General features: G+C 40.2%; 1 protein-coding gene across 3 annotated transcripts in view; it reads left to right on the top strand.

The window, feature by feature from the left end:
- cdkl5 (cyclin dependent kinase like 5) overlaps positions 1–26,219 on the top strand; it is a 90,093-nt gene that overhangs the window by 2,413 nt on the left and 61,461 nt on the right. For all 3 annotated transcript variants that reach the window (XM_066672260.1, XM_066672261.1, XM_066672259.1), the window contains exons 2-3: positions 10,010–10,223; positions 23,303–23,337. In XM_066672260.1, the coding sequence (XP_066528357.1) occupies positions 10,160–10,223; positions 23,303–23,337 (99 nt within the window). In that variant the 5' untranslated portion in view covers positions 10,010–10,159. The remainder of the gene's footprint in view (positions 1–10,009; positions 10,224–23,302; positions 23,338–26,219) is intronic.

The raw sequence follows: 26,219 nt of genomic DNA, 5'->3' as shown, positions 1-26,219 counted from the left end.
AAACAAAACTTCTTAACTTTCAGTGGAAGTCCAACTAATTTTGGAGCATTTCGGAAATGTTCACACAATGTAAAGGACAGCTGCTGTGTTTACATGATGTAGTAAACTGAAAATCCACAAAAATGGAGGTACATGCTTTTCTTTGGAAAGTGCTAATATACGACTTCAGGTTTTATGTGGTGCCAGCTTTGTACTGTATGTAGGATATTAGACTTTCCGTATTGGTCCTCCCACATATCAGGTCGAATTTGTCTTGCTGCATGAAGGTGAGAAATCAGATTTCTGGGTGGATTGTCCTTTTTCGGCTTGTGTCAGATTTCTACCTGCAGAGATTGGCAGCTTTAAGGTTTGTTCTGGACAAGAAGAGTGGGAGGACTCGTCTCCAGTAGCAACAGGGTCTGGGCTCCATGTTCCTGCTGGATTGCGAGCGGAAGGTGCTGCACAGCGGCCAGCACGGAATCCGTCCGTTTGTGGTGGCGTGTGCATGGTGAGGGAGAGGGCCAAGAATAATTTCAAACCTATTAGTTGCTTGTTTTGGCTCCTGTTGTTATATAACGTAGGAGGATGATTCATCGATTAGGCTCAAGTTGCCGAGGTTTTCTAGTTTTCTTACTTAGTCTGTACTTCCTTAACCCCTTAAACTGCAAGGGCCTATGTGTGGGCCCACACTTCAATTCCTCACTCATACAGGGTTCTTCAGTGTTTCTTGGGACGCATATATGGTGTTAGAAAAAGCCTTTAACTGGTATAGAAATGAATTGTAATCTATTGTTTTACAATTACAGAATCTGCAGGGTTTTTAGATTTTAAAATGTTTGAAAACTAATGAGCTTGAAATGTTTGAAAAACAGCCTTTAGGGAACCTTCATTTTTGAAAGCGATGTCAAGTACTCTGTCATAAACAGTCAATTTCTCTGACAAGGCTTGTAGACTATTTGGTTTGCAAAGCAGTGTCTGTGGCACACACATGCACTCACAGAGCCTTTTTAATAATCTGATGTTGAAGGTTTTCTGTGCTGCAGTTCTGCAGGTGCATTTGGTCCTTTACTAAAGAACTGTGTTCACTGTGACTTACAAAACTGCTTTTTCTGTGTGTTATCTGAGGGTGCCTTAGACCATTGTGGTTAAACATTAATACAACATGCATGCATATCACTTGTAAGTCCAACATACACAGAAACTATTATAGAGGTTGTTTCTGTGGGCTGACATGCTGGGTTCTCCTTGGTGTTGTTCTGCCTTTCTCTTGTCCTACTCTCCTGCTCTTGCTGTCTCTGTGGTGTGCTCTGGAGGCCAAACTCTAAACTAGGCTGATAAAAATATTTCACTTTCAGTACATCTGAAGGCGTTTTACTACCAAAGGAAGCAGTTGGATAGTTGGTTGCAGATTCTCATAGAATATATATATATATATATATATATATATATATATATATATATATATATATATATATATATATATATATATAATCAAGAAAACTTCTTTTCTGATATAAATATATATCAATGGATATATACATAGGAAGCAAATGGGAACAACAGCAACTCGGCCATAAAGTGGTACACCTTAGACAATTTTTACTTTTTCCTGAGGAGGCTCAAGTCGAGTCTGCTAACCGTTGCCAATTAAGCCTGGGTATCAGAGGGTTCTAATATAGATACATTAATATTGATTTTGTTGCTGCTGCTTTTATGCCTTTTTTAACCTACAAATTGAAACAATGATCAATGAGAAATTAATGTGTGATTCTGGAAGTGTGTTTACTGACAAACAGTTATTTGATTGGTACCCTCTATAAGAGATAAACTTTTATACCTAGCCCTAATGCTAATGCACATTACATAAGATGAAATTGTGCTGCATGTGATAGAGCTGCCCATATTCAGTTAATCTTCATGACCATGAAAAAAAGGGACAATATTGATGGAATGGGTGGTAGGCTAATTGTTAAAATCTTGAAGTCTCTGACACTGTGCAGTTATATTATAAATATCCATCCCTGACCAGCGGAGCTTTTAGAAAAAAGGTTCTGACTCAGCCGAGTTGGCTTCGTTCTACCAAAATGGATGTTGGAGATGGGGTCGAGTGCGTTATTTGGTCACGTCAATGAAAGCACTTGAGCTTGAATTTGAAACAAACACTGTCCTCTAACAAAGAAGTAGCGCCGATTTCATTGTGATGTTCCCTGCCTGCAGACAATAGCAGTGGCTCAGTAAGTGAAGCTGTTCATAACCAAACACTCTGAGATGTGTGGACAAAGCACATGCATCGAGCTGCAGTTTTATATCTAGTTAAATTGTGAGCAAATTAAAGGCAACATTCACGATTGTAATGAAAATTTTTTTTTAAATTCAGAAGTTATTTCCTCAAGCTCATTACATGCTCGAACTTGGTCTAATATGTTAACGAATTTCCAGTGTCTGTAAATGAGTGGAAAAAAAAAACTGTCTCAGTCCGGTATGCTAGGCTTTGTCTGGAGATATCTGGAGTTTTTTTTTAGAAAACTGAGAGAACTTTATATGTTAAAAAGCACAAACCTAGAGGTGGATATTGCCCTATTCCGGCTCTATATGTGGGGAAAAATGTATTATTTTTGCTGTTTCTGATCACTTAAACTCAGGAGACGGCTAAATACATTGTTGAAAGTGCTACAAAACTAAACAACACCAGTTACAAATGAGTTTCTGTGGTAATTCAAAGAGTGAATAAAAATCTTACAGACAAGTTAAACTTCAGCCATGTGTTTTTTTTTTCCTGATACACACTGTTCCACGTTAAAAGACACAGAGCTTCTGAATGTAAACAACCAGCGAGAACTGTGTTTCCCCACAATCGTAGAAATTCCCTTTAATATATAAAATCTGATCATTTTTTTTCACTGGGAGATTTAATGTTTTCATGAATCAGTATTTACTTATAATAATGATAGACTCTTGCTGTGGTAGTATGAATTTTAAGTCTGTTTTAAAAACACATTACTCTTATTGTCTTCAATATGTTTTTAGGTTTAAAATGAAAAAGGAGTCAACATTCAATTTACAACCTTCCTTTATCCCTTGGTATTAAACAGGGTGTGTGTTAATGTGCATTTAAGAGCATCTTCCCCTCAGATTAATAGCCTTGCTGTCAAGCAGACCCTCCTGGTGCTGAGACGCTTGTTTGACGGGGACGACTCACCCCCGATCCTCTCACGTTGCGCAAGCGAGCGAATATGAGTGATGTGATGCCACTGGATTCTGGGAAAGAACAGCCTTGTGTTCTGGCTCAGCTACAGCAGCCCACATCTCTGCTGCGCACACACACGTTTGAATACGAAAGGCGGATGCTGACAAAGAGGCCATCTTCGCACGGCTGTTTCTCTGGATGTAGAGGAATCGCTTAACGCAGGTGAATTGCTTGTCCTGTATCACTTCAATTCTCAGCATGCACTGGAACAAATTGGGAAAGGCCTGAGGTTGGTTTAAAGTGCTCTTGAGGATTGGATTGATGAAGAACATTCTCTTCAGGTTCATCTGAATACTTTCAGTTTATGACATTTTCAGCTAAGGATTATAACCCTAGATATAACATTTTAACAAAGACTCCAGTGGATTACAAACCCGACACAGAGTGAAGTAAGGTGAATGGATCATAAAGAATTAATATTCCAATGGCAAAATATGTACTATTTATATGCTCTGTTTGCTCTATATTGGGCCAAACTAGCAGTTTAAATCAACAGAAATATCGGCTGCCTCTTTAAATAACATGATTCAAGTTAATAACTGCAGCTAAAGTGGGGTCTTGCTGTTTAAATGCACATTGTTAATTACAATCAAATGCAAAATTAATCTGAAAAACTTTCTGGTAAAATTGACATAGTTTTTGACATAATTTTATTCCAAATGTATGGAGTAATACATGATTAATTATATGGTAATTTATATTAAATATGATGTAAGTATTCTAAATATGTAGCTAGGCTACAAGACATTCTCAAACTTTTTAAACCAAGTACCACCTATGAATCCTAGGAGTAACTTTATTGAATATTTGTTGTTTGCGTGCATTACACAACATTATTCTAAAATAATACTAAACAAACTATAGAGCACATACAATTATTTAGGCTTAAACACATTTACACATTTATGAGAACATATAGCTACAATTTTGGGGAAATACACATTTTGAAAGAAATAAAAACATGGAGAGGTTAATTTAATATGCGCGGAAACTATTGGTAAAAACAGTGAGGTTCTCAGCACTTGTATCAGTATGTGATATATGGATTTTGCAAAATACTGGGAGACTGCGTTCCCTCCCTGGAAATAAGAAGCAGGGGAACACAGCTCTTCCCTTACAGACTACTGAACTAACGTTTATTCGTAAAACATGTTGTGTTTTTTTGTTTGTTTGTTTTACAAACAGATTTTATTAAAGCTTAATTATGAAAATTGTGAAAGATTCTGTAGTTTACACACGAACGTCTTTCAGTTTCTGATTTTCAGTTATTAATTAATTCTTTAGTTAAGAAGTTATTTCGAGTTTTTTCGAGTCATCTGGCAAACCACAGTTTGAGAACCACTGGTCTAGATTAACATCTTCCTAAGGATAATGTGAATTAAACTAAATTGTTTTGTTTTTAGGGTGTACCACAAAATATATTTTTACAAGCAGAGATAAAAAAAAAAAGTATTTTATTTTTAAATTGTTTAAAACAGAGTTCAACACAAATTTAGGCCCAGATTCTTTTGTGAACTGACACCATACAAGAGTTCAGTTTGAGTCAAGTCTTTGTTCAGTGCGTGTGTGTGTGTGTGTGTGTGTGTGTGTGTGTGTGAGTGAGAGAGAGAGACAAAGACTTTAACAGACTGCCACTATAAAGCAAGCTTTGTCATATCTGTCTCTGTTTGTAGTTCCCCTTGTAGATTTAACAGTTTGATCACTTTTGGGAACACAGATCATGTAAAGGCTGAGATTGATCTCTGTGTCTTAGAGTAACTTGCAATTTGCCTTTAGTAAATCTCAGTGCTTGGGATATGGACACAGAGACAGTGCTGCAGGCTTCAGTAAAGTTGACAACCTTCAATAGCTCTGATGCCTTTTCCAGAGAAAAAGCAGAGAAAACAGCTTTAACATCATCAGGGTTTCACATGTGTTTGTCTGGTCTTAGCCTGAAGGCCAGTGTGTGTTCAGGTTCACTCAAAGGAACTTTAATAACACTGACACTGACTTTTTAAAAATCATTTTTGGCTCTGTTGATCCTTGGCCATGCTGTAGCCATCTGTGGTCAGAACTGTCCAAGAGTTTGTTCTCTCTGGGTGTCTGGGTGTGTAGGATGGCCCTTTTTTACACTCAGCACAATGCTGACCAGTGTGGACATCCAGAAGCTAATGTAACAGAATTGGACAGTAACTGTTCTCCTAGAAGTGTGTTGAGCTGCCCTATGGTATGAAGATTTAATATCATGATTATCATGGCCACAGTTCTCATGGTTATTGGTGTTTTTGTGATATTGTTAAAATGAGTCTCTGTTCACACAACTTTAATGATTTCACCACGTTTTATACTGAACAACAAAAAATCTTTATATGCAGCATTATATATATTTATATACAACATTACATACGCTCATTTAAATAAAGTTTAAACAAAAACAGACCTAATGGATCAATAAACACTGCAGTCTCGTTTTTCTGTATGCAGTCTCTCAAGCTGTAAAAAGTCAGTTATCTCAACCGCATAAACATCAATTTTGTTGTTCTTGCGGAAACAGAGGTCCCTTCTTTTTTGTTGTTGAGAGATGAAACTGAGGTCCCTTAATAGCCAATCAGAATGCAACTGGCAGAATCCTGACAGTGAGGCCAACTTAACGCACTGAAAGTATCAAGCTGTTTCTCAGTGGACTTGGGAAACGTAATCAGTCGCAGTCCAAATACTGTTCAGATTAAGTCCACATCTAGCCAAGTACAGTCCAAAAACCCAGATGAGTTCTTGCTCCGTTTGTGTTATTGAGGGTGCATTGGGGCGTGACTTCTGTAGACTTGGGAGAGTCTATATCCCAGAATGCACCTCCATTCCAATTGCAGAATAACCGTACAGCATCCTCCGGTCCTCCCAGGTCTGTGCTACCAAGTACGGCAGTCTGAACTTCACGTACTTTGCATTGAGAAACAGCTTCGGACTCTCTGTGAACTTGTGGGCGGAGCGTCTCTGGCTGAGACTATGTTTCCCCTGACACAAAACAAACATGTTACGGGCTGGGCCGCTGGAGCTGGGTCTGGGAGACTGTTCCTAACTTTGTTTGACATTCATTTTTTACTGTGGTTAACTGGGAAATCGGTAACCATTTCATGTCTGTGTGGGGCATTTGGAAAAGATGCGTTGATCCTTCACGTCTTAGCAGTTGCTTTCTCATTCCAGCTGTAAGACTGTGCCATTGGCAAAGGCCTAGCTTTCTGAGTACACTGTTTGAAAAGTCTGCCTGCTCTTTGCATTAATTTATGGTGACTGGACCCGTAGAAAACTTGAATGCACTCATAGATATGAAGTTAAGAATGTATTATTCTGGCAGATTTGAGGCTTTCATATTACAGTAATGGTAGGCCTCACAGGAAAGTAACCAGCATTTTCTACTCCTTTTTATTTTGACTTTGGAAAACAAGTCACTTTAACATTATCTTTTCCATTTTACAAGAACAAAAGCAATCTCCCTTCACTGAGTCACAAATCGTTGACAGGCTGAAGTGGTTATCTGAGGGATAAGACAGGATTTCAGTGTTATCAGTCAGTGTTTTTTGAGGCTGTTGTCTGAATGTGCTAATCAGATGCTGATCCCACTCCACTCGGTTCCATCGTGAGCTGGGAGCAAATCTCCATGCTTCTCTGTTGTACTTCACTGAGTGAAATTAAATCACAGCCGTGTCGCTTGTATTTGAGTTTACTTCTGATACAGTATTCCACCTTAGTGCTTTTCATTTTTAACAACACTTTACTATGTGAACTACTGGGTGAAGACTTTCAGAGCCCTTGTTTGGCAGTGCATTTTACACTTTCTTTATTTCTTCATTTTTATTATTGAGCTCTGTATTAAACCTATTTTTGTTATTTATGTTCTGTTGCTAGGTAAATTATGTTGTAACCTTAAGGAAGGCTAATGGGTCAAACCTCAGATCTCTCGGTTATAAACTTAAGTCCAAAAGCTTACAACCACTCCTTGTAATTATTGAATTTTCTTCTTTAAAGGCCCCTATTGCTGTTGAAATTGATCATCTTCATGGTACAACACTGCCAATAGAAAAGGACACACTGGTGCAGCCGTATATCAGCCTTGAATCACCATGTCCAGTGCCAAGATTGGTATAAAGGGGTATAAATGTCCCTCAACATTGTGCAGTGGAGCAGAATTACTTGGTATCAGATTAAAAAGAAGATCAGTGGCATTCTCCATCCGTATCACACCCCATCTGTTGTGAAAATGCAGCCATGTGGAATCGAGACTACCTGTGTTGACACTTTACAGCTTTGTCTCTGTCAAAATTACTCAGTCATCTTCATTCAACAGTGACAGTGAACATCTCACAACATCTCACTCTCTACTTCATGCACACACACCCACACACACACAGTGTAGAGGCACAGTGTTTACCTCCAGAGTGAAATTGAGCGTCAGGATTTATCATACTGCCCAGGAGGAGTGTGTGTGTGTGTGTGTGTGTGTGTGTGTGTGTGTGTGTGTGTGTGTCTAAAAGCTGCCAGCAGGCACGCATACACACATAGGGATGGAAGTACTAGGACACTGAATGGCAAATGTAAAATTTCTCTTCTTTTTCTCAGATGAGATCAAAAAGGATGCTGCGTCTCACCCTGAGAGGTTTTGTTGGTCATCTTAAGATTAATTCTACTTTTAGGCCTTAGGGCCTCTGACGAGAAACATTGGGGACCCATGCTGAAAACAAGAAAGATATCGCTTTACTAAAGAGTTACACTTCATAAGGCTGACAGCATTTGTATAAACATCTACAGACATTCATAACGGCTTCTACCAACAAATCTTAGCACTTGGTGGATTAAATCTTAATACATGTTAATGGAAGTTTATATCAGCTGTTGTGAAAGGTGTGTTTAGTTGACTTATAGCTAGGGCTGGATATATAATTCAGTATCTGTTTATATCGCAATATAAAATGGTTCATTAAAAATGATATGATTTTTAAACACAATTCAATGTCATTCATTTCAGTATACATTATTTACAGCATCCGTCACTGACTGAACTTCATTACACGCCACTGCCCAGTTCACTGCCCCCAATTTTAAAGTTAGTTTAAATATATTATTATTTACAAAGCCAAGAGGTTTTGTTTGTTGGCGATGTCGTGTTTCTTGTTTGTTCTGGGCAGTGTCTGTAGCTTTTACTTTGTTTATATCGATATCAGAATTGTATCATACCTGAAAGTTACAGATATATTGTGAAACTAATTTTGGCCAAATTATCCAGCCCTGTTTATAGCCTTACACATGCTTTTTGTTGACAATAATTCTCCCATTAAATATTTGAATAAATGAGAGAGGAAGGTATTGTAGAATAAGAAGTTCACATATGTTATGCATTTATTCATTCATTCATTATCTGTAACCCTTATCCAGTTCAAGGTTGCGGTGGGTCCAGAGCACTACCTGGAATCATTGGACACAAGGCGGGAATACACCCTGGAGGGGGCGCCAGTCCTTGACAGGGCAACACAGACACACACATTCACTCACACCTACGAGTCGCCAATCCACCCACCAACGTGTGTTTTTGGGCTGTGGGAAGAAACCAGAGCACCTGGAGGAAACCTACGCAGACACAGGGAGAACAAACCCCACTCCTCACAGACAGTCACCTGGAGGAAACCCACGCAGACACGGGGAGAACACACCACACTCCTCACAGACAGTCACCCGGAGCGGGAATCAAACCCACAACCCCCAGGCCCCTTGAGCTGTGTGACTGACACTACCTGCTGCACCACCGTGCCGCCCTGCATTAATTCAATTATTGGCAATTCTGCTTTATTGGAGATGGAATGTAAAATGTGAATAAATGTTTCGAATGTAGCTTAAACAAGCAGCTAGTTTCAGCATTGGTTTTATTCACTTTGCTAACTGTTCTCTAATGCTGTGGACATTGGAACTTGGGTCACTGAATGTAGGTGCTTTTATACTGTTTATACTACGGAGTTATGTGTTTTGTTTTCAGTTATTGGGCCAAGAATTAAAATTTTGTTTCATCACTAATTGAAATTCCTGTATAGTAATTTATTCTGTTAAAAAAAACATTGAAATTGCATTTGGTTACTTTGCTCAATTGGAATTATTAATGGTACATAAATAATTCATTTCTTAAAACCACTTCAGTGGATACATAATGACCAAGCATTCGAAGAGATTTTGTTTGTATTAAAAGTATTTTTCCTCCCTTCTCCCAAGTGGTTCAGGGGTCTAAGCTCTGGCCCTGAGACCACTCATCAGGAGATCGCCCATTCGGTCACTGGTGATGTCTCAGCAATCCAAGGCCAGAAGTCTATACAAGTACAGTTACCCTTGCTCTTTGTGTGCCCCTCCAAGCACAGTGCTACCCTCATACAAGGACAGATGTCTTTTGGCTGATGTGGTGGATCTAGGCAGTGCTTTTCTTTTCCGTCGCATTGAGCTGTTTCATGGCATTTAGTTATTTGCCTTTTTGCTAAGACGCGGTGGCCAGCTTCACTTTGTCTTGGACGAAGCACATTCTCACTTTCACCCACCTGGCTGATGGCATTGTGTGTGATTTCTCAGCTGTGACATGGAAATTGTTGTTTATGTGAAACTCTCAAGCAAGTTTTATTTTGTTATTTATTTATTTGTTTATTACGCGACGCCCAGGTGAAGCACTGGTTGATGATGAATTGAAGTGTCCATCTGTGTTCACTCTGACATGCCCTGACTAGCTGGGTCTAATGCTGACACATTTTTTCTGATTTTTCTTTGATGTGTCTGCAGATGTAAGTGTGTATTTGAAGGGAGTACGCAGGATGTTCCGTGGCCAGTGCTGATTGGACGACTTGGTGCAAGGCCACCTTATGCCTTCCTGTACCCTTGACGTCGACCTCGCACCCCCCCAAACCCCCCCTCTCTCTGTCGTTTGTCTACATGAGGACCCCTGCCATCGGTGATGTGATGAACAAGTTTGAGGTGCTTGGCATCGTGGGGGAAGGTGAGTGTGCTTGTGCTTAACTCATAACTCAAAAAGCAGGCTGTGTTTGCTTTTAACCTACGCTTTTTCTTTAGACACGTGACTTCTCAGTACTGTTGCTGCATTTGATTTGTTATATAAAAACATCATCATCATGATATAAAACATTATATCCAGGATTAGGATTTTGTATTTAATTGGTTATGAACTAAAATTCAAACATATGAAGATGAATGCTACATACCTCACTTAACGTCTGCTGTTACTCAGTGGAAGCAAAACATAATAAGCACACTGTGATGCAGTGTTTCCTCCAGACCTTTTTTTAGCAGCAATGGCAGTAACCCTCAATCCCCACGCACACCCCCGTCTCCAACCGGTGCAGCACTAAATTAATTAAAAATGAAGAAGAATTCATACACCACATTCATTATCTGTAACCCTTATCCAGTTCAGGGTTGTGGTGGGTCCAGAGCCTACCTGGAATCATTGGGCACAAGGTGGGAATACACCCTGGAGAGGGTGCCAGTCCTTCACAGGGCAACACAGACAAACACACACACACACACAGACACTTTTGAGTCACCAATCGACCTACCAACATGTGTTTTTGAACTGTGGGAGGAAACCGGAGCACCCGGGGGAAACCCACGCAGAACACACCACACTCCTCACAGACAGTCACCTGGAGGAAACCCACGCGGACACAGGAAGAACACACCAAACTCCTCACAGACAGTCACCCAGAGGAAACCCACACAGACACAGGGAGAACACACCACACTCCTCACAGACAGTCACCCAGAGGAAACCCACGCAGACACAGAGAGAACACACCACACTCCTCACAGACAGTCACCCGGAGGAAACCCACGCAGACACAGGAAGAACACACCACACTCCTCACAGACAGTCACCCGGAGGAAACCCACGCAGACACAGGGAGAACACACCACACTCCTCACAGACAGTCACCTGGAGCGGGAATCGAACCCACAACCTCCGGGCCCCTGGAGCTGTGTGACTGCGACATATTCTACACTTAAAATTAACACACTGTTTATTTTCATAAATTCAGTTGCATAGACTGCAGCCTTTTAAAAAGAGCTCCAAGTTAAAATATTAGTAATACTTTGTATGGGGAGGAATGAATTCAAATCTCTTAATTTACTAAATAAATGTGGTCAAACTTGGTCATATTATTAATCCGTGTTTGTATCCTTATATAGAATCTAAACTTAACGTTAGTTAGTTTAATCTACCTTTTTTCTTTCCTCTCCCCTCTCTCTCTCTCTCTCTCTCTGTCCACTCACTTGTCAGGTGTGTGTAGATAGAAGCAGTGTGGTCATTTTTTCACTTCCTGTATTCCTCACTCCAAAATCAAAGCCCTCTGCTTTTGTAATTGTGGTTTCATATAATTATTTTAATTCTGACGGAGTGGCGGCAATAATTAAGCATCAGCAGACCGCTTCCGCAAAATACACATAGCAGAAACACTGTGATGTTACAGAGATAGACAGAGCATGATGCTTCTTTTGTATGTGAAATGGAGTATTTTGTGAGTGGGTTAACATTGCTGCATAAGATATTTAGTAAATGTAGAATGAGATAGACATGGAGGGCTATGTAAATGCAGCACATAAAAAATTCACTTTCCCACATTTACAGCTGTGTTTACACTGCGTATCAAGAACCAGAGCAAAAACGTGCTAGCCATGTTTACATACAGCCTGCTAATCCATTACTAATCCGACTATTAGCTCAATCAGAATAGAATATGATCATCAGTTGGAATAGAGAAGTACAACTGAGACCGTTCTGAATGCAATTTCTATTCAACTGAAAGAGGTGAGTGATCTTTAAAATAATAAGTTAAATAGAAGAATAATAGCAAGGTGAACACCTGTAACTAATTACATTTTTTATGGATGCAAAACCCGTTGGTGGTAACGTGGTGCTCGGAGCAAGAGCCCTGCTTGTACACGGCAAGAGCAACACACATTTTTACTGGATTAGGAGCTCTTACGGCATGTTCTGCGGAGGCGAGATAATCTTTCATCAAGTCGCATAAAAACATGAATGACTCCCGCGTCGTACGGAAATTTAGCTTCCACTCTAAGTCTTTAAACTCCTTTAGTGAAACTCTCTCCCTCTTTCTGTCTTTACTGTTCATTTTCATTCTGACCTTTACTGCCATCGGCAGGGGGTCAGGCGTCCAGCTTGCCTTGTTGTGTTATAGGACGTGACGTAAAGTGAGTGCATGTATAGCACATTTTTGCTGAGTCTGCCATAATTAAAATAATGTGATAAATGGGTTTTTATTTTTATTGTTCCTCCGCAATTAACCTAACACACACACACACACACACACACACACACACATTAGTGCACTAAATGCAGTGAGCACACAAACACACAGGGAGCAGTTGGAGTTAGGTGCCTTAAATTGTCAAAAAAAAAAAAGCCTTTTTAAAGTAATTGCACCAACGGAAATCTCCGGTAACACACTGCTGCTCCTCTCCTTCTGACTAGACTAATGCACATGATCGTTGTCATGGCAACGTGTACACTAAGTGGTACTCTAGGAATGTGTGTCATTTTGGATCGGATTACTTGTGGCGCGAGTGTTAACTGAGATTTTCATCGGATTATTGAGTAGAGGGTACATGTAAACACCTCAGTTTTAATCTATACTTGGAATGAATTCAGTTTGACTGGAGGAATATAGCCAGTGTTTATACATCGCTTGAGTAACTTCAATGGATTGTGTGGGGGGGCCTTTTTGAGCTTTGTCAGCCCAATGGTCCCTAATAAACCAAGAGTGGAGCTGATAAGCTAAGATTCATCTGAATCAGAGTCAGAAGAGAGACCCGCCATGGGAATCTGCTTCAACACAGAAACACAGGCTTCTTTTAATCTGAGTGTTTCCCAGTGTGAAAATCTCCTCAAGTCATGTGTGAACACGCAGTGAGCATCGTGAGTGGATTTACTGCTCTGTTTAGTTTTAAGTAGTGAACCAGTAATTTCTGGGTCATGAACAAATTGTTCTTTTAAACTGATGCTTCTTTATGAATCCGATGAAGTGAATCAACAGGCCATGTGTGTTCAAATCTTTCGGTAGCCTCATTATGAATCATTTATACATTTCAAATCATTGTCCCTCACATTTCATCCTCATAAATTAAGAAGTTCCTTCTTGAAAACAGATGTATCATCTCATGAGGAAAATTGTGCGGTGCCATGTTTCTGTGGTGTTTTTGAGGTGAAGCCCCATCCTGAGGAGTTGACGGGGAGGAAGGTGAAGACCTTGAAAATGACTCTCAGTCTAATGAAGCAGAAAACACACTGTGGCGCTGAAATGGAAAAACAAGAGGAGACTCTCTATATCCCGTTATATTTAATTTAGCAGGCTTTGTGCTGTATTGGAGTTTAAAAATGCGATTATTGAGTTTTCATTTTATGTCCATAAGGCACAAGTAGAACGCAACGTATTTGTTGCGTTTTCATTTTAAATTTGAGATGGATATACTTCAATACAGGGACATCTCTAGATGAACTTTATTATAACCTTAGATAATACAGAGCATGTCTTTTTTGAAGATGTTTCAAAAGCTAATACAACATTTATGAAAGCAGTGTTCATGTATTATTCATATTTTAAATTCAGTGGAAGGTGTTCTTTAACCTTTATGAATCTAGAATTACTGCTGTCCTTTTGCTTTACGTTTGAGTTACAGTAATGTGTAAGCACACAGCACAGAGACTATTTATTAATTAATATATATATTTTTAAAAACATCCATTAAGTGCAAGTAATAATATTTTATGAAATATTTCTGAGGAGACAAGTTATATGAACAGATGGGACTCATTATCCTTTGGTTTTGATTAAAAACAAAGGCAAATACAAGGTCATAGTTTGTGTTTGTCACAAAATAAGACATACTAGGCATCTAATGTCAAACGGTAAGTAAAGCAAAGGTAAAATATCTTACTGTCTAGAACCTCAATTGTAATTCGTTCATGCTGTAATAATTGTTGCTTTTAAGGAAGGGTGAAAAAACTGTAGGCACCAATCATTACTATCGATCTTTTAGGCTCTGGGCATCTCCGTAACCTACACATAATACTAAAAATACCATAAACAGAAGCAGTCATTCAAAATACATGTAATTCCTCAACTTTAGCTCCGTGCTGAACTCTTACACCAATCCACAACTCACCCTCTTCGTGTTCATCTATGCTAAGAGACCGTTTTCTTTACATTTTGCATGAGGCTATGGGCGAACTTGTCTGGGGACCAAGCTATTTTTACCCCTCTCTATTCATCTAGTTGACCCTGATACCGTAGTACCGTGGAGCGAGGAGGCGAGATAGACCTAAGCAGGTGCTACACCTCAGAGTGAAGCTCTGGGACATTGTTGGATTAAACGTTTTATTTGTGTGTGCGTTTTGTAATTTCTGCCAAAATCTGTGACGTACATATGTCGTAGTGTGACTAAACTGATTGTGGGGGTGGTAGATTGTGCAGAATTAACTGTCGCTTTCCTGAAAAAATCAATCAGTATGTATCATCAGAACATCAGAGAGGGCCCGCTAATTAGCTCAGCGTGCTAGAGTCAATTAAAAGCAGATTGAGCTGATGTTCTTGACAGGATGCTAGGCTAAAGTGGGCTAAGAGTGTGCAGTATTTCTTTGTCTCTGAGCTGCGTTACATAGGATGATTTTTAATTATGACCAGGGGTGGTTCCAGCAGTCAAGGTGCAGGAAGATGATAAATTAAGCGCTCTTGTTTCGCATGCTGGATCTTTGCTGCTGTGTGTGTGTGTTGTGTGTGCGCACTAACTCATGTTTTTGGCAGTGATTATGGCTTACTGTGTGTTCAGCTGTCAGAGGAGCGGATTTCATTCTGTTTTTGGCCACCAGCATAACCATCTCTTTACCCCCGCGCCTCTCACTGCATAGCGTTATTAACTCGGCTCATTAGCATAGCGCTGCATGCGTTTGCTGATGTTTGCATATCGCTTGATGAAGACTAATTGTTTACTGTATGTGCTGACCAGAGTTTGTATTGGATTCAACGAATGTTAGCTAAACTAAGCCACCGCCAAAGAATCCCTCTCATGCACCACTCCCTTCGGCCTCTGCTCACTGTAATCCTTTTATAGCCGTGAAAGTACACTAACACTGATGGAATCCTTCCACACCTTTTTAACACTGATTAATTTGCCCACACATGTAACCCAACAGGTCTGGCATTGCTATTTATAGTCTCAGTAGTTTTCGTCTGTGTTGATGAGAAATTCTGAAAACCCTTTCACTATCAGATAAAAAAGGCACTGTACCTGTATAAACAATGTTAATGTGCCCTGTAAGGAAGTCTTTTCTTATGAGGTCCTTGCTGGTATTCTCCTTGAGTCTCTGAAGTCAGCCTTTATCTTATGAATAAACATTAATTTTGTAGGGCTTTTTGTAGGGCACGGCAGTTAATCGAAATCTAAATGATTTTGAGATTTTGATTATATTCATTCATTATCTGTAACCGCTTATCCAATTCAGGGTCGCGGTGGGTCCAGAGCCTACCTGGAGTCATTGGGCGCAAGGCGGGAATACACCCTGGAGGGGGCGCCAGTCCTTCACAGGGTAGCACAGACACACACACACACACATTCACTCACACACTCACACCTACGGACACTTTTGAGTCGCCAGTCCATCTACCAACGTGTGTTTTTGGACTGTGGGAGGAAACCCACGCAGACACGGGGAGAACACACCAACTCCTCACAGACAGTCACCCGGAGCGGGAATCAAACCCACAACCTCCAGGTTCCTGGAGCTGTGTGACTGCGACACTACCTGCTGCACCACCATGCCACCAGCCTCTGAACTATGAGGACAAAAAAAAACAAAATTAAAACAATCATTCATTAATCATAATATTGAACCCAGCACTACATTTTGCTGCTTTCTACCAAAAGAAAAAACGTGCACCATTCTAATTCTTTATGAACAATCTTCCAGAGCAGTCTATCAGAAAAAAAACAGAGTTCATTATATAACAGTTTTAATAAATAGTTTAAGGGTTCTTGGATAATTTGTTGCTTTGGAGTGCACAGCGAACCACCAATCACAGTCATCCTTGATCATTTGTCTTTAATCTGGATTGATAGTAGATTGTAAATTGTCACTGCGCTCACCGGCTTTTGTGTTTGGTGCATTGAAACTGTTTGAAAATCATTGTCTGGCTTTTATTTTTATTCATTATTTTCTAGGCACATGCTCTCTCTACAGAATCGTACAAATTAATCATACAGATTAATTGTTTCCCTTTAGAACTAGTCAAATCTTTGGGTGAAATTTTCCATCATGAAGGAATCACTGGTCTGTTTGCTCTAGCACAGCTCCAGCCTCATAGGCTCTGAGGAACTGTGAAAACCTGGAACTTGAAAGGGACTACTTTGGTGAAGGAAACTCCAACCTGGAATAAAAGGGCAACTTTGCCCTGCAGCGAGGGTGCGTCCCATACATTGTAGAACCCGAATGTGCAGTCTTGAGAAAAACAAATATTGTAATGTCAGGTTTTCTTTCCAAAAACCGTGCGGCCCTTGATCTGGTTCATGTTGTTCATGTGTAAGTAAGCTTGGCAGGTAGTAGTAGAGTAGTAGAAACTGTGGCACCTGCTGGTTGAAATTTGCATTTTGAAAAAGAAGCTCATTATATTCATCCATACATTCTTTCTTTTATTCATTAATTCATTCTCGTTTGTCCTTCTTTCTCATCAGGATTGTGGTAGGTCGCAAGGCAGGAGCACCACTTCATCAAAGGGCATCACACACTCACTCAGTCACTCATATTGTCACAGCGCCAATACACCTGCCTGCTTGTGTTTTTGGATTGTGGGAGGAAACCAGAACACCTGGAAGAAACCCACACAGACACAGGGAGAACACACACAACTCTCCGTAGCTCAATACTTTCTGCTGTAGTTTAAAAAGAACTGTGAATTAATGCTGCTTTTCCAACACTAAAAGCTCTAATAATAACAGAATTAAGAGCAGCTTTTTTTTTGTTTTGGTTTAGGACATAGCTCTGTGTGAGATGGGTCTGTAGCACACAGATCCTGACATGACTGTACATCATAATCTCACTGCAGCTTCAGAAATGTCTCTTCTCTTTACCTAATTGGACGGAGGGAAGTGTCACAAACGCCACCCTCCCGGCCACTCTGCTGACCGGCACAGAGACACTAACGCACCAGCACGAGTGATCACTCACTGTCAGGCTACAGCTATCTGGGGAGAGGGGCAGCACGCTCAGGCGAACTAATCTCATCTCTTGATCACTCAGCAGGATGCTGTTTGTGTATGTGTGTGAGTGTGTGTTTGTGTTTTCATATAGTTTGAGGACAAAAAATATCCTGGTTTTGAGGAAAAAGGAAATCAGGATTCCAAAATATTTTTCCTCTGACATTCTCTTAATGATCGCAAATGGTTTCTCATTGCTGGGGTGTTTATACGCATCTAACCGGCATCTGACCTTAAAGGCTAAGCACCACTTAATGAACCTCCATGAATATTTCACATTATTTTAGTTACTGACATATATAAGTATGAATTAATATGAAAATAGCTGCTTAATTTGCTTTAAAACTGACAATTTAATTAAATTGACGGAAAAACCAGAGCTCGCTACGGAAATTCTTGAACGCAACCGTGACGTCACTGGTGGACAACAGCTGAACAACGCCGCGGTAAAACACCGTTATGACTGACTGTTATGACAGTATCTAGCTAAATAACCAACATTATTCATGACAATAGCCTAGCAATAAGCTAAACTCAAATGTAGAGGTACCGTTATTCTTGTAAATGTGATCGAAGTCGAACTCGAATTCATCCGACACTATAAACCTCCGTAATGCAGCTACGTAGCCGAGTATAATCTGAGCCACCGAGTTTAGCAAGTCAAGCTAACGTTAACTAACACCAACTAAAATAGGCAAAGTGAGTGTCCTCACCCTGTTTACCTCCATGTTACAGAGGCTCTTGAACACCTTTCGTTGGTGTCCTTACATGCCCATATTGTTGGAAAAGCGCCAGTGAAATGAGCTACAGATAACGGAGTGAGCGGATGGTCCTTTCCAAAGTGCCCGTTTAAAGTTGACACATTTAGTCCATTTTCTGGATATTTTGGGATCTTTGGGCCATTTGTGCACAGATGTCCCACTGTACATTGAATGATTGCAGCCAAAAACAACACACCTGTTCGTCATTTTGAATTGAATTAAGTTCAACTTCTAGAGTTGTTGTCCACCGTCTACGTCACAGGCAAGACGCCTATCAGAGTTTCCCAACACCGTTTGGGGGGGGGGGGGGGGGGGGGACCAACGGTCTTTTAAACCTTATTTCTTGAATTAGTAAGAAATAACATGTTTTCTGACTATCAATAAACACAAGTTAGGAACTCAAACTCCACTGTATTTATTTGTTTGACACTTTCATATCGCTGGTGCTTAGCCTTTAAGCTTATATGCAGTTGCTGCAGAACATTGTTTTATTTGACAATTTATACCACAATTTAAAATATCTAAATTCACTTATTACCTACAAACATTGTCTACGTCAGGTATATACTACATTGTGGGGAGCAAAACATGTTTCCACACACATAAAGTGGGGACTTACTGTTTTTTAAAACCTGTTTTTTTACATGTGAGGACCAGCTTTAGTCACTACAATGTAGATCATTACATTTTAAGTAGAATAAATATTTAAAAATGATGGATTAGGATTAGTGTGAGTTAAGGGGAGGTTAAGGTGTAGGGTAAGGATTAGGGTACGTTTAGGTTCATAGTGAGCTTAGAATTAGAGTTAGTCTCCACAGAATATAATATCAGTCCTATAAATGCATGAAAATGAACTAGTGTGCATGTGGGAGTCTTTGTGTGTGTGTGTGTGTGTGTGTGTGTGTGTGTGTGTTTGAGAGGATGACAGTCTTGCTCATCAGTGTGAGCTGATGTCATTGAGTCACTGTGGAGAGGTCAGGCAGTGATGTGGATCTGTCAGAGAAAAGCGAACAGAACTGTCTCTATCACTTAACACGCATGAGCTCTCCAGCGCTGCAGCCATTTCAATCCCACCGCTTAATATTTACTTTAACATAGATCTACTAGGGTCAAATATTTGGGCACATGCTAGTAAATGTTTATAATTATTTCTAAGGTTTAACAAACAAACAAATAAATAAGGTTATTGGCAATAGGTCAGTGACATGGTTGGGTTTAAAAAGAGTATCTCAGAGAGTCTGAGCCTTTCAGAAAACAGATGGGGAGGGGTTCACTACTCTGTAAAGGACTGCATGGACAAAGACTGATAAACCAAGGACAATGTTTCGCAACTTAAAATAGGAAAGAATTTGGGGCTTTTATCATGTACGGCACACAATATCATTAAAAGTTTAACAGAATCCTATGATCTCTATATGCAGAGTTCAAGGCCCAAAACTAGTATTTAGCTGAATGTCGCTTTAGAGCCCTCAGACGGCACTGAATTTAAAACAGACAGGTTTCTGTAGTGAAAATCACTGCAAACACTCGCCAAACAGGGTTCATCTCTGTATCCACTAATGCAAAAGAGGAGAGGGACCATCGAGCTTGTTATAATGATGATGATATGTGGGGCCATTAGTGCACATGACCTGGGTGACTTGCATATGCATGAAGGCACTGTTATTGCTGAACTATATACAGTGTTTAGAGCAACATGCTGGAATAGTTTAGCATCTGGATTCTTTTACTTCCTAAAATAAACAAGGCCTTCCCTGAAAATATACTTGTCACCTACTGAAAACAACTGGTGCATTATGAAATGAAAAACACTATAATGGAGACCCTGAGCTGTTGAGCTGCTGAAATCCTATCATAAGCAAAAGTCTGAAAACAGATCTCTTTCAAAACTACAGCGAATGGTTTCCTCTGTTCCTAAATGCTTACATGCAGTGTTGTTAAGAAGAAGTAATGTAACACAGTGGTAAACATGCCCCTGTTGCAACTTGAAACATGTTGCTGGCAACAACTTTTAAAATGAGCACAATGTCCCAACATTTTTGGAAATGGATTTGCATATTTAATCAAAACATAGAAATGCTCATCTGATTAATATTATACCAAAGGCAGAAGCATATTCACATAAATATGAAATAGAATAAAAAAATATAATACAATATTTATTGTGTCTAATATAGGTGATGTAGTAAATGGCTGTTGAGCTGCACTGGTTGAACATTGCTGCTTGAAAAACTGCCTCTGCTAAAACCTTTTTTAGGTTTGTTTGTACCTGCCTAGGGCAGTGGTGCAGCAGGTTAGTGTCGCAGTCACACAGCTCCAGGGACCTGGAGGTTGTGGGTTTGATTCCCGCTCCAGGTGACTGTCTGTGAGGAGTTTGGTGTGTTCTCCTGTGTCTGCCTGGGTTTCCTCCGGGTGCTCTGGTTTCCTCCCACAGTCCAAAAAAACACATGTTGGTAGGTGGATTGGTGACAGTATCCATGTGTCTGTGTCACCCTGTGAAGGACTGGCGCCCCCTCCAGGGTGTGTTCCTGCCTTGCGCCCAATGATTCCAGGTAGGCTCTGGACCCACCGCAAACCTGAACTGGATAAGGGTTACAGAGAATGAATGAATGAATGTACCTGCCTAAAGATCTGGATTAAATAAGCGACTGGATTGAGATTGTCAACAGTTTAATTGTATTTATTTATTTATTTTTTTGAGATGTGTCCCGTGAATCTGCAAGTGAAAATTGAACAGCCTGATAGCTGCTGGAGTGGACATGTGCCAGCACATATCCACAGAGGGGAAAGATTCATTTGTCCTTAAAGGTTTTTAGGTTAAGTCTATTTCTGATACTGATTACATAAAGAGGAACACATGAGGTGAGGATTTAGGTCAGTGATTTGAATCATGCAGTGAACATGATTGTTGTTTGCTTTTCTCAGCTCTAGGTGTGCACGATGTCACTGCTGATCTCACTGTAGAGCATGCATCTCCACACTTGCAGAGATACGTTGTAGCCGAGTGCATTGTGTTTACTCAGGATGCATAAACGTTGTTTCTAGACTCATAGACATGTCTGTGTATACAGCAATACATTTTCATTCTATGTAAATCGAGCTACAAACACAAATTTGGCTTTGATTTTGCCTCGTTTCTGTGAAATCTGGAGCTACAATCAACATCAAATTAAAGCACACCTTCAGTTATATTGCAAATATTGCAAAGAATTGTCCTCAATGTTTTTTTCTTTTTTTCTTTCCAAATCCTCCTGTGATTTTACCTTTGTCTGGTCTGTCCTCATTCCAGTGCTGCCCGTCCTTTGTCCAGCTTTGCCCCGTACATTGAAGGTTTGACCAGGCTTTGATTAATTCAATTTGCAGGTTATCTTTAGCCTTGTGTGTGTGCCAGCCCTGATCTTTACTGGAGCTCTCAGTTCCTTGGGGAGTTTTGATTTGTGCCTCAGATAACACCGATAGCATCTCTCCTACCAAACTCTACCAGTGCCTACTGTGCCCCACTTACACACAGAAACACACACTCTTAGACAGACCTAGACTATCTCACACACACACACACACACTCTCAAACACATACACATACACAACATTGCCATCACAAGTGCATATGGATATATGAGACCATATGTACATTGTGGCTGACACCTCTCTTGAAAACCATTTAGAAAATGAAATTAAAGCCAGCACTCCCTCGTCTGTCTCAGCTTTTATTTTGATTTACACCGTGCCGTAATGAATGCTGGGTCAGTGTCCTTAAGCAGGTTCCCTAGAGGGCTGTTTCACTTTGTTTACCTGACCGGCGCAATCGCTTGCCAGGGGTGACACCAAGCAAATGAACTTTGCGTTCTCACTCAGCAAACAATCAATCGATTTGTTCATCACAGACAAACATCTACTCACAATATGTTCATTGTCAAGTCTGTGTGTATCTCCGGTCATGTATTTAGCTTGTCGTTGGGTCAGATGTTCATAAAACTAATACACTGACAGTATACATCTTTACCCAAATGATGAATCACCTTATTATATTTTAGTTATCATATTTTATCCTATTTATTTTTATTCATTCATTCATTATCTGTAACCCTTATCCAGTTCAGGGTCGCGGTGGGTCCAGAGCCTACCTGGAATCATTGGGCGCAAGGCGGGAATACACCCTGGAGGGGACGCCAGTCCTTCACAGGGCAACACACACACTCACACCTATGGACACTTTTGAGTCGCCAATCCACCTACCCACGTGTGTTTTTGGACTGTGGGAGGTAACCGGAGCACCTGGAGGAAACCCACGCGGACATGGGGAGAACACACCAACTCCTCACAGACATTCACCAGGAGGAAACCCATGCAGACACAGGGAGGACACACCAAACTCATCACAGACAGTCACCTGGAGGAAACCCACGCAGACACAGGGAGAACACACCAAACTCCTCACAGACAGTCACCCGGAGGAAACCCACGCAGACACAGGGAGAACACACCACACTCCTCACAGACAGTCACCCAGAGGAAACCCATGCAGACACAGGGAGAACACACCACACTCCTCACAGACAGTCACCCGGAGGAAACCCACGCGGACACAGGGAGAACACACCAAGCTCCTCACAGACAGTCACCCGGAGCAGGACTCGAACCCACAACCTCCAGGTCCCTGGAGCTACCTGCTGCGCCACCGTGCCACCCCTATTTATTTTAATTGTTTTTATTTTGTTCCATTTGAAAGCAATGAATTTTCCTATGAGTGAGAAAAATCAAGTATTGTGAATTTGGCAGGCGTCTGATGATGGTTTTAGGTGTAATTTAATGAGCTACTGATTACAGATAACGTTAACTGTCATAGAACTGACACACTGAGCTGGAAAACCTGTTTGCAGTTTTTCTCATTTTCTCTCTCTCTCTCTCTCTCTCTCTCTCTCTCTCTCTCTCTCTCTCTCTCTCTCTCTCTCTCTCTCTCTCTCTCTCTCTCTCTCTCCCCCTCTCTCTCTCTCTCCCTCTCTCTCTCTACCTCTCTCTCTCTCTAATACAGGAGCATATGGGGTCGTGCTCAAGTGCAGACACAAGGTAAGAGATGAGAAATCCTCAGCTGTTTACTTCAGCAGTGACCAGATTGTTGCCTTTATAGCTATAGTCACTAGCATGGCACTTGGAGGATGTTTACATGTGTTTTTTTTTCTGGATAGTATCTGGATATGGATTAATTTTACACTAAAATGCACACTACATTTACATTATAAAAATTTCCCACATAAAAAAGCCCCAGAAAATAACGCATACATATGTTGTTTCCATTTACATTTATTTACCTTTCCAACTTTTAAGATCTATATGGGCACATTTGGCTTGGATTATCATAAGAAAAAGTGGAATCTCTCTAGATTTTTCTATTTTTTTAATACAAAATATTTACAGCAGGAGTTACACTTATTTTCAGTAGAATTGCTTGGGATGTAAAATTTTGCACCCCAGATTTCTCAGACTTGCTTTACTTTGTGAAATTTAATGTTCTCTGGTGAGCTTTGACATTTGAATATCCATCATTGGTCACCGACCTCTAAAGAGACAGGACTGGTGCAGTACTGAAAAACCATGATAAAAGCATTGCTTATTTTAACAGTATCTGGTTCAGGTTAGTTACCTCAGTAAGTGCATGACAGTAAAGAATTGTTTTTTTTTCATCGCCACTCTCTCCTTGTTCATACTTTTTTCACACGGCAGTATGAATTACAATTTCCTGCTGTAATCACGGCTTTAAGCAGAACTTACCGAGCTATGAAGGAACAAATTTATTATGGCAGTTTACCACTGCCACAGTGTACGGGTGAAAATGATGCCCTACATTCCCTCAAGTGTGAATTTGGGTCATTTAGGGATAACACGGCTGATTTAACTAAGTTTAAGCCTTGATGGAGAGTAGTGACTGATAAGTTGACCTATATCTGTAAGCAGGAAATTACAGATGCACAACTGTGAGTGGACTATTATCTATATGTGCTTTGGGGATGAGGCAAGGCAGTAGCCTCCCCTTCACCACCATCAAATATGTGCAATTCTTGCTTTAGTCTGCAGTGAACATTGTTGTATTCCCAACTGGGTGTATTCCCAACAGTGGACGTTGAACAGTTGAACAGTTGGATGTAAGTTGTAGTGTTAATAACCCCAGTGCAACATATATTAGCTTTCTTGGACCAAAGTCATACTTACATTGAATTCCAACAGTAAGTCTGGGGTATGGTGATTGAAACCCAACTCCTGGTCAGCATCATAAACTTATATCAACTTGGCATTCAAACATCATTAGACATTCATGTGTTGTAAGACACGTTCTAATGTAATTTATCATCCACACCATGTAAAAGGCTAAAATCATTAACCTATTTTTGTTGTTGCTTTAAGCGTCTACATATAAAGTATTCTGCATTTGGGTCAAATTTGCTCTTAACGTGGCAGGTAATAGTCTATCCCCCTATTCTGGGCCACTGATGGCTTAGCTGTTGTATGAAAATCCTTTGAGCTGCTTTTGTGACATTTGAAGCACCATTCTGGTGATTTGGTGTTTTAATGACTGTGGAGAGTTAAAGAGTCAAACTGGGGTCTTTAATTGTGACTAGAAAATAAAATGATCACAAGGATGAGGTCTCAGTGAGTTGCAAAAATTATTAAATTTTTTTTTTAATTAAATTTTCTCTAACATACTTTTTATGATATAGCTTTTGTTCTTTGCACTTTACAGAGCCCCAAAAACAGGTTCACGAATAGGCGGACCGAACCCAGGTCCAAGTCCGACCCCAGATGCTGTCCTATCTGGACCTGGACCTGTAACTGATGAACTATTAGCTGTTTCAATTTGAAAAGAATGCTTGTTTTAAAGCTAGAGTAGGTGATTTTGTAGAAACCAGTCAATGTGAGTGGGGTTGAAAAGAAATCCTACTAAAAAGTCCCACCCCATTCTTTCAGCCCTTCTTTTTTCATAATGTACAGTATATAACATAAGATAAATACCACCAACCAACACTCGCTCAAACTACAGTGCAGATTACGAATGAGATTACACAGCCAGATAGTTAGTGCTAGCTGACGGCGTTACAAAGAAGCAGCTTCTGGCTACATAACTTCGACAATTAAATTTTAGACACACACACACACAAATCCCACATGATAAATGATATAATTACTTGTCTAGTAGAAAAACAGCTACCTCTTCATAACTTGCCATGCCTTTCTGTGCTCTTAGAGTCTTCCACCGTTGGAATGCTTTACTCTGGTTTGTCCTCTGGCTTTATCCAACTTCTTTTTATTGAATGCCATCTCTACCACTGACTTTTGTTTGTTTACCCATGCATGTCGTCACCTGTTTCTCTACCATTTTTCAGCGCTCAGTGGTGCTGGTAGGTATGTATGTAGCTGCACATGCGCAAACGAATACACGTTCAGGTCCAATGTGAGGGCGTGGAATTTGGGCCGGTAAGTAGATTGTCAGTTAAGCCATTCAGTCATATTCTTTGCTTCGAAAGAAATGATTCGATGAAATATTTACAGTTTTTGCTATTTTTTTGGCTTATATACACAACCAACCCCTTTCTTTATGTCATCGGATCTTTAAACTTACTGGCTGCTATAGGGATGTTAAGAGTTTTTCGAGAAATATAACAAAAAATGATTTTTTATTTTCGCTCCCCCCACCCCCAATATTGACATATTTACACATCATTTACTTCCAAGCTCCACTGGAGCTTGTTTATACATTCACACATAACTGCAATTACTTATAAAAAAAAAGCATATTTGCTCCTAATTGCTTCCCTGCACAAAAAATACATTATAAAACAGCTTCCTGAGAGAAAAAGCCTAAAACCTGCACATTTGCTCTGCAAAAATGACACATTTAATCCCCACATCTCTTCAGTGACTGGTATGAGCTTGCTTTGAGATATGCCTCATCATGT

Source organism: Hoplias malabaricus, chromosome 5 (genome assembly GCF_029633855.1).
Source record: "Hoplias malabaricus isolate fHopMal1 chromosome 5, fHopMal1.hap1, whole genome shotgun sequence".
Classification (NCBI taxonomy): Eukaryota; Metazoa; Chordata; class Actinopteri; order Characiformes; family Erythrinidae; genus Hoplias; species Hoplias malabaricus.
This window is presented reverse-complemented; position numbering and strand designations above follow the sequence as displayed.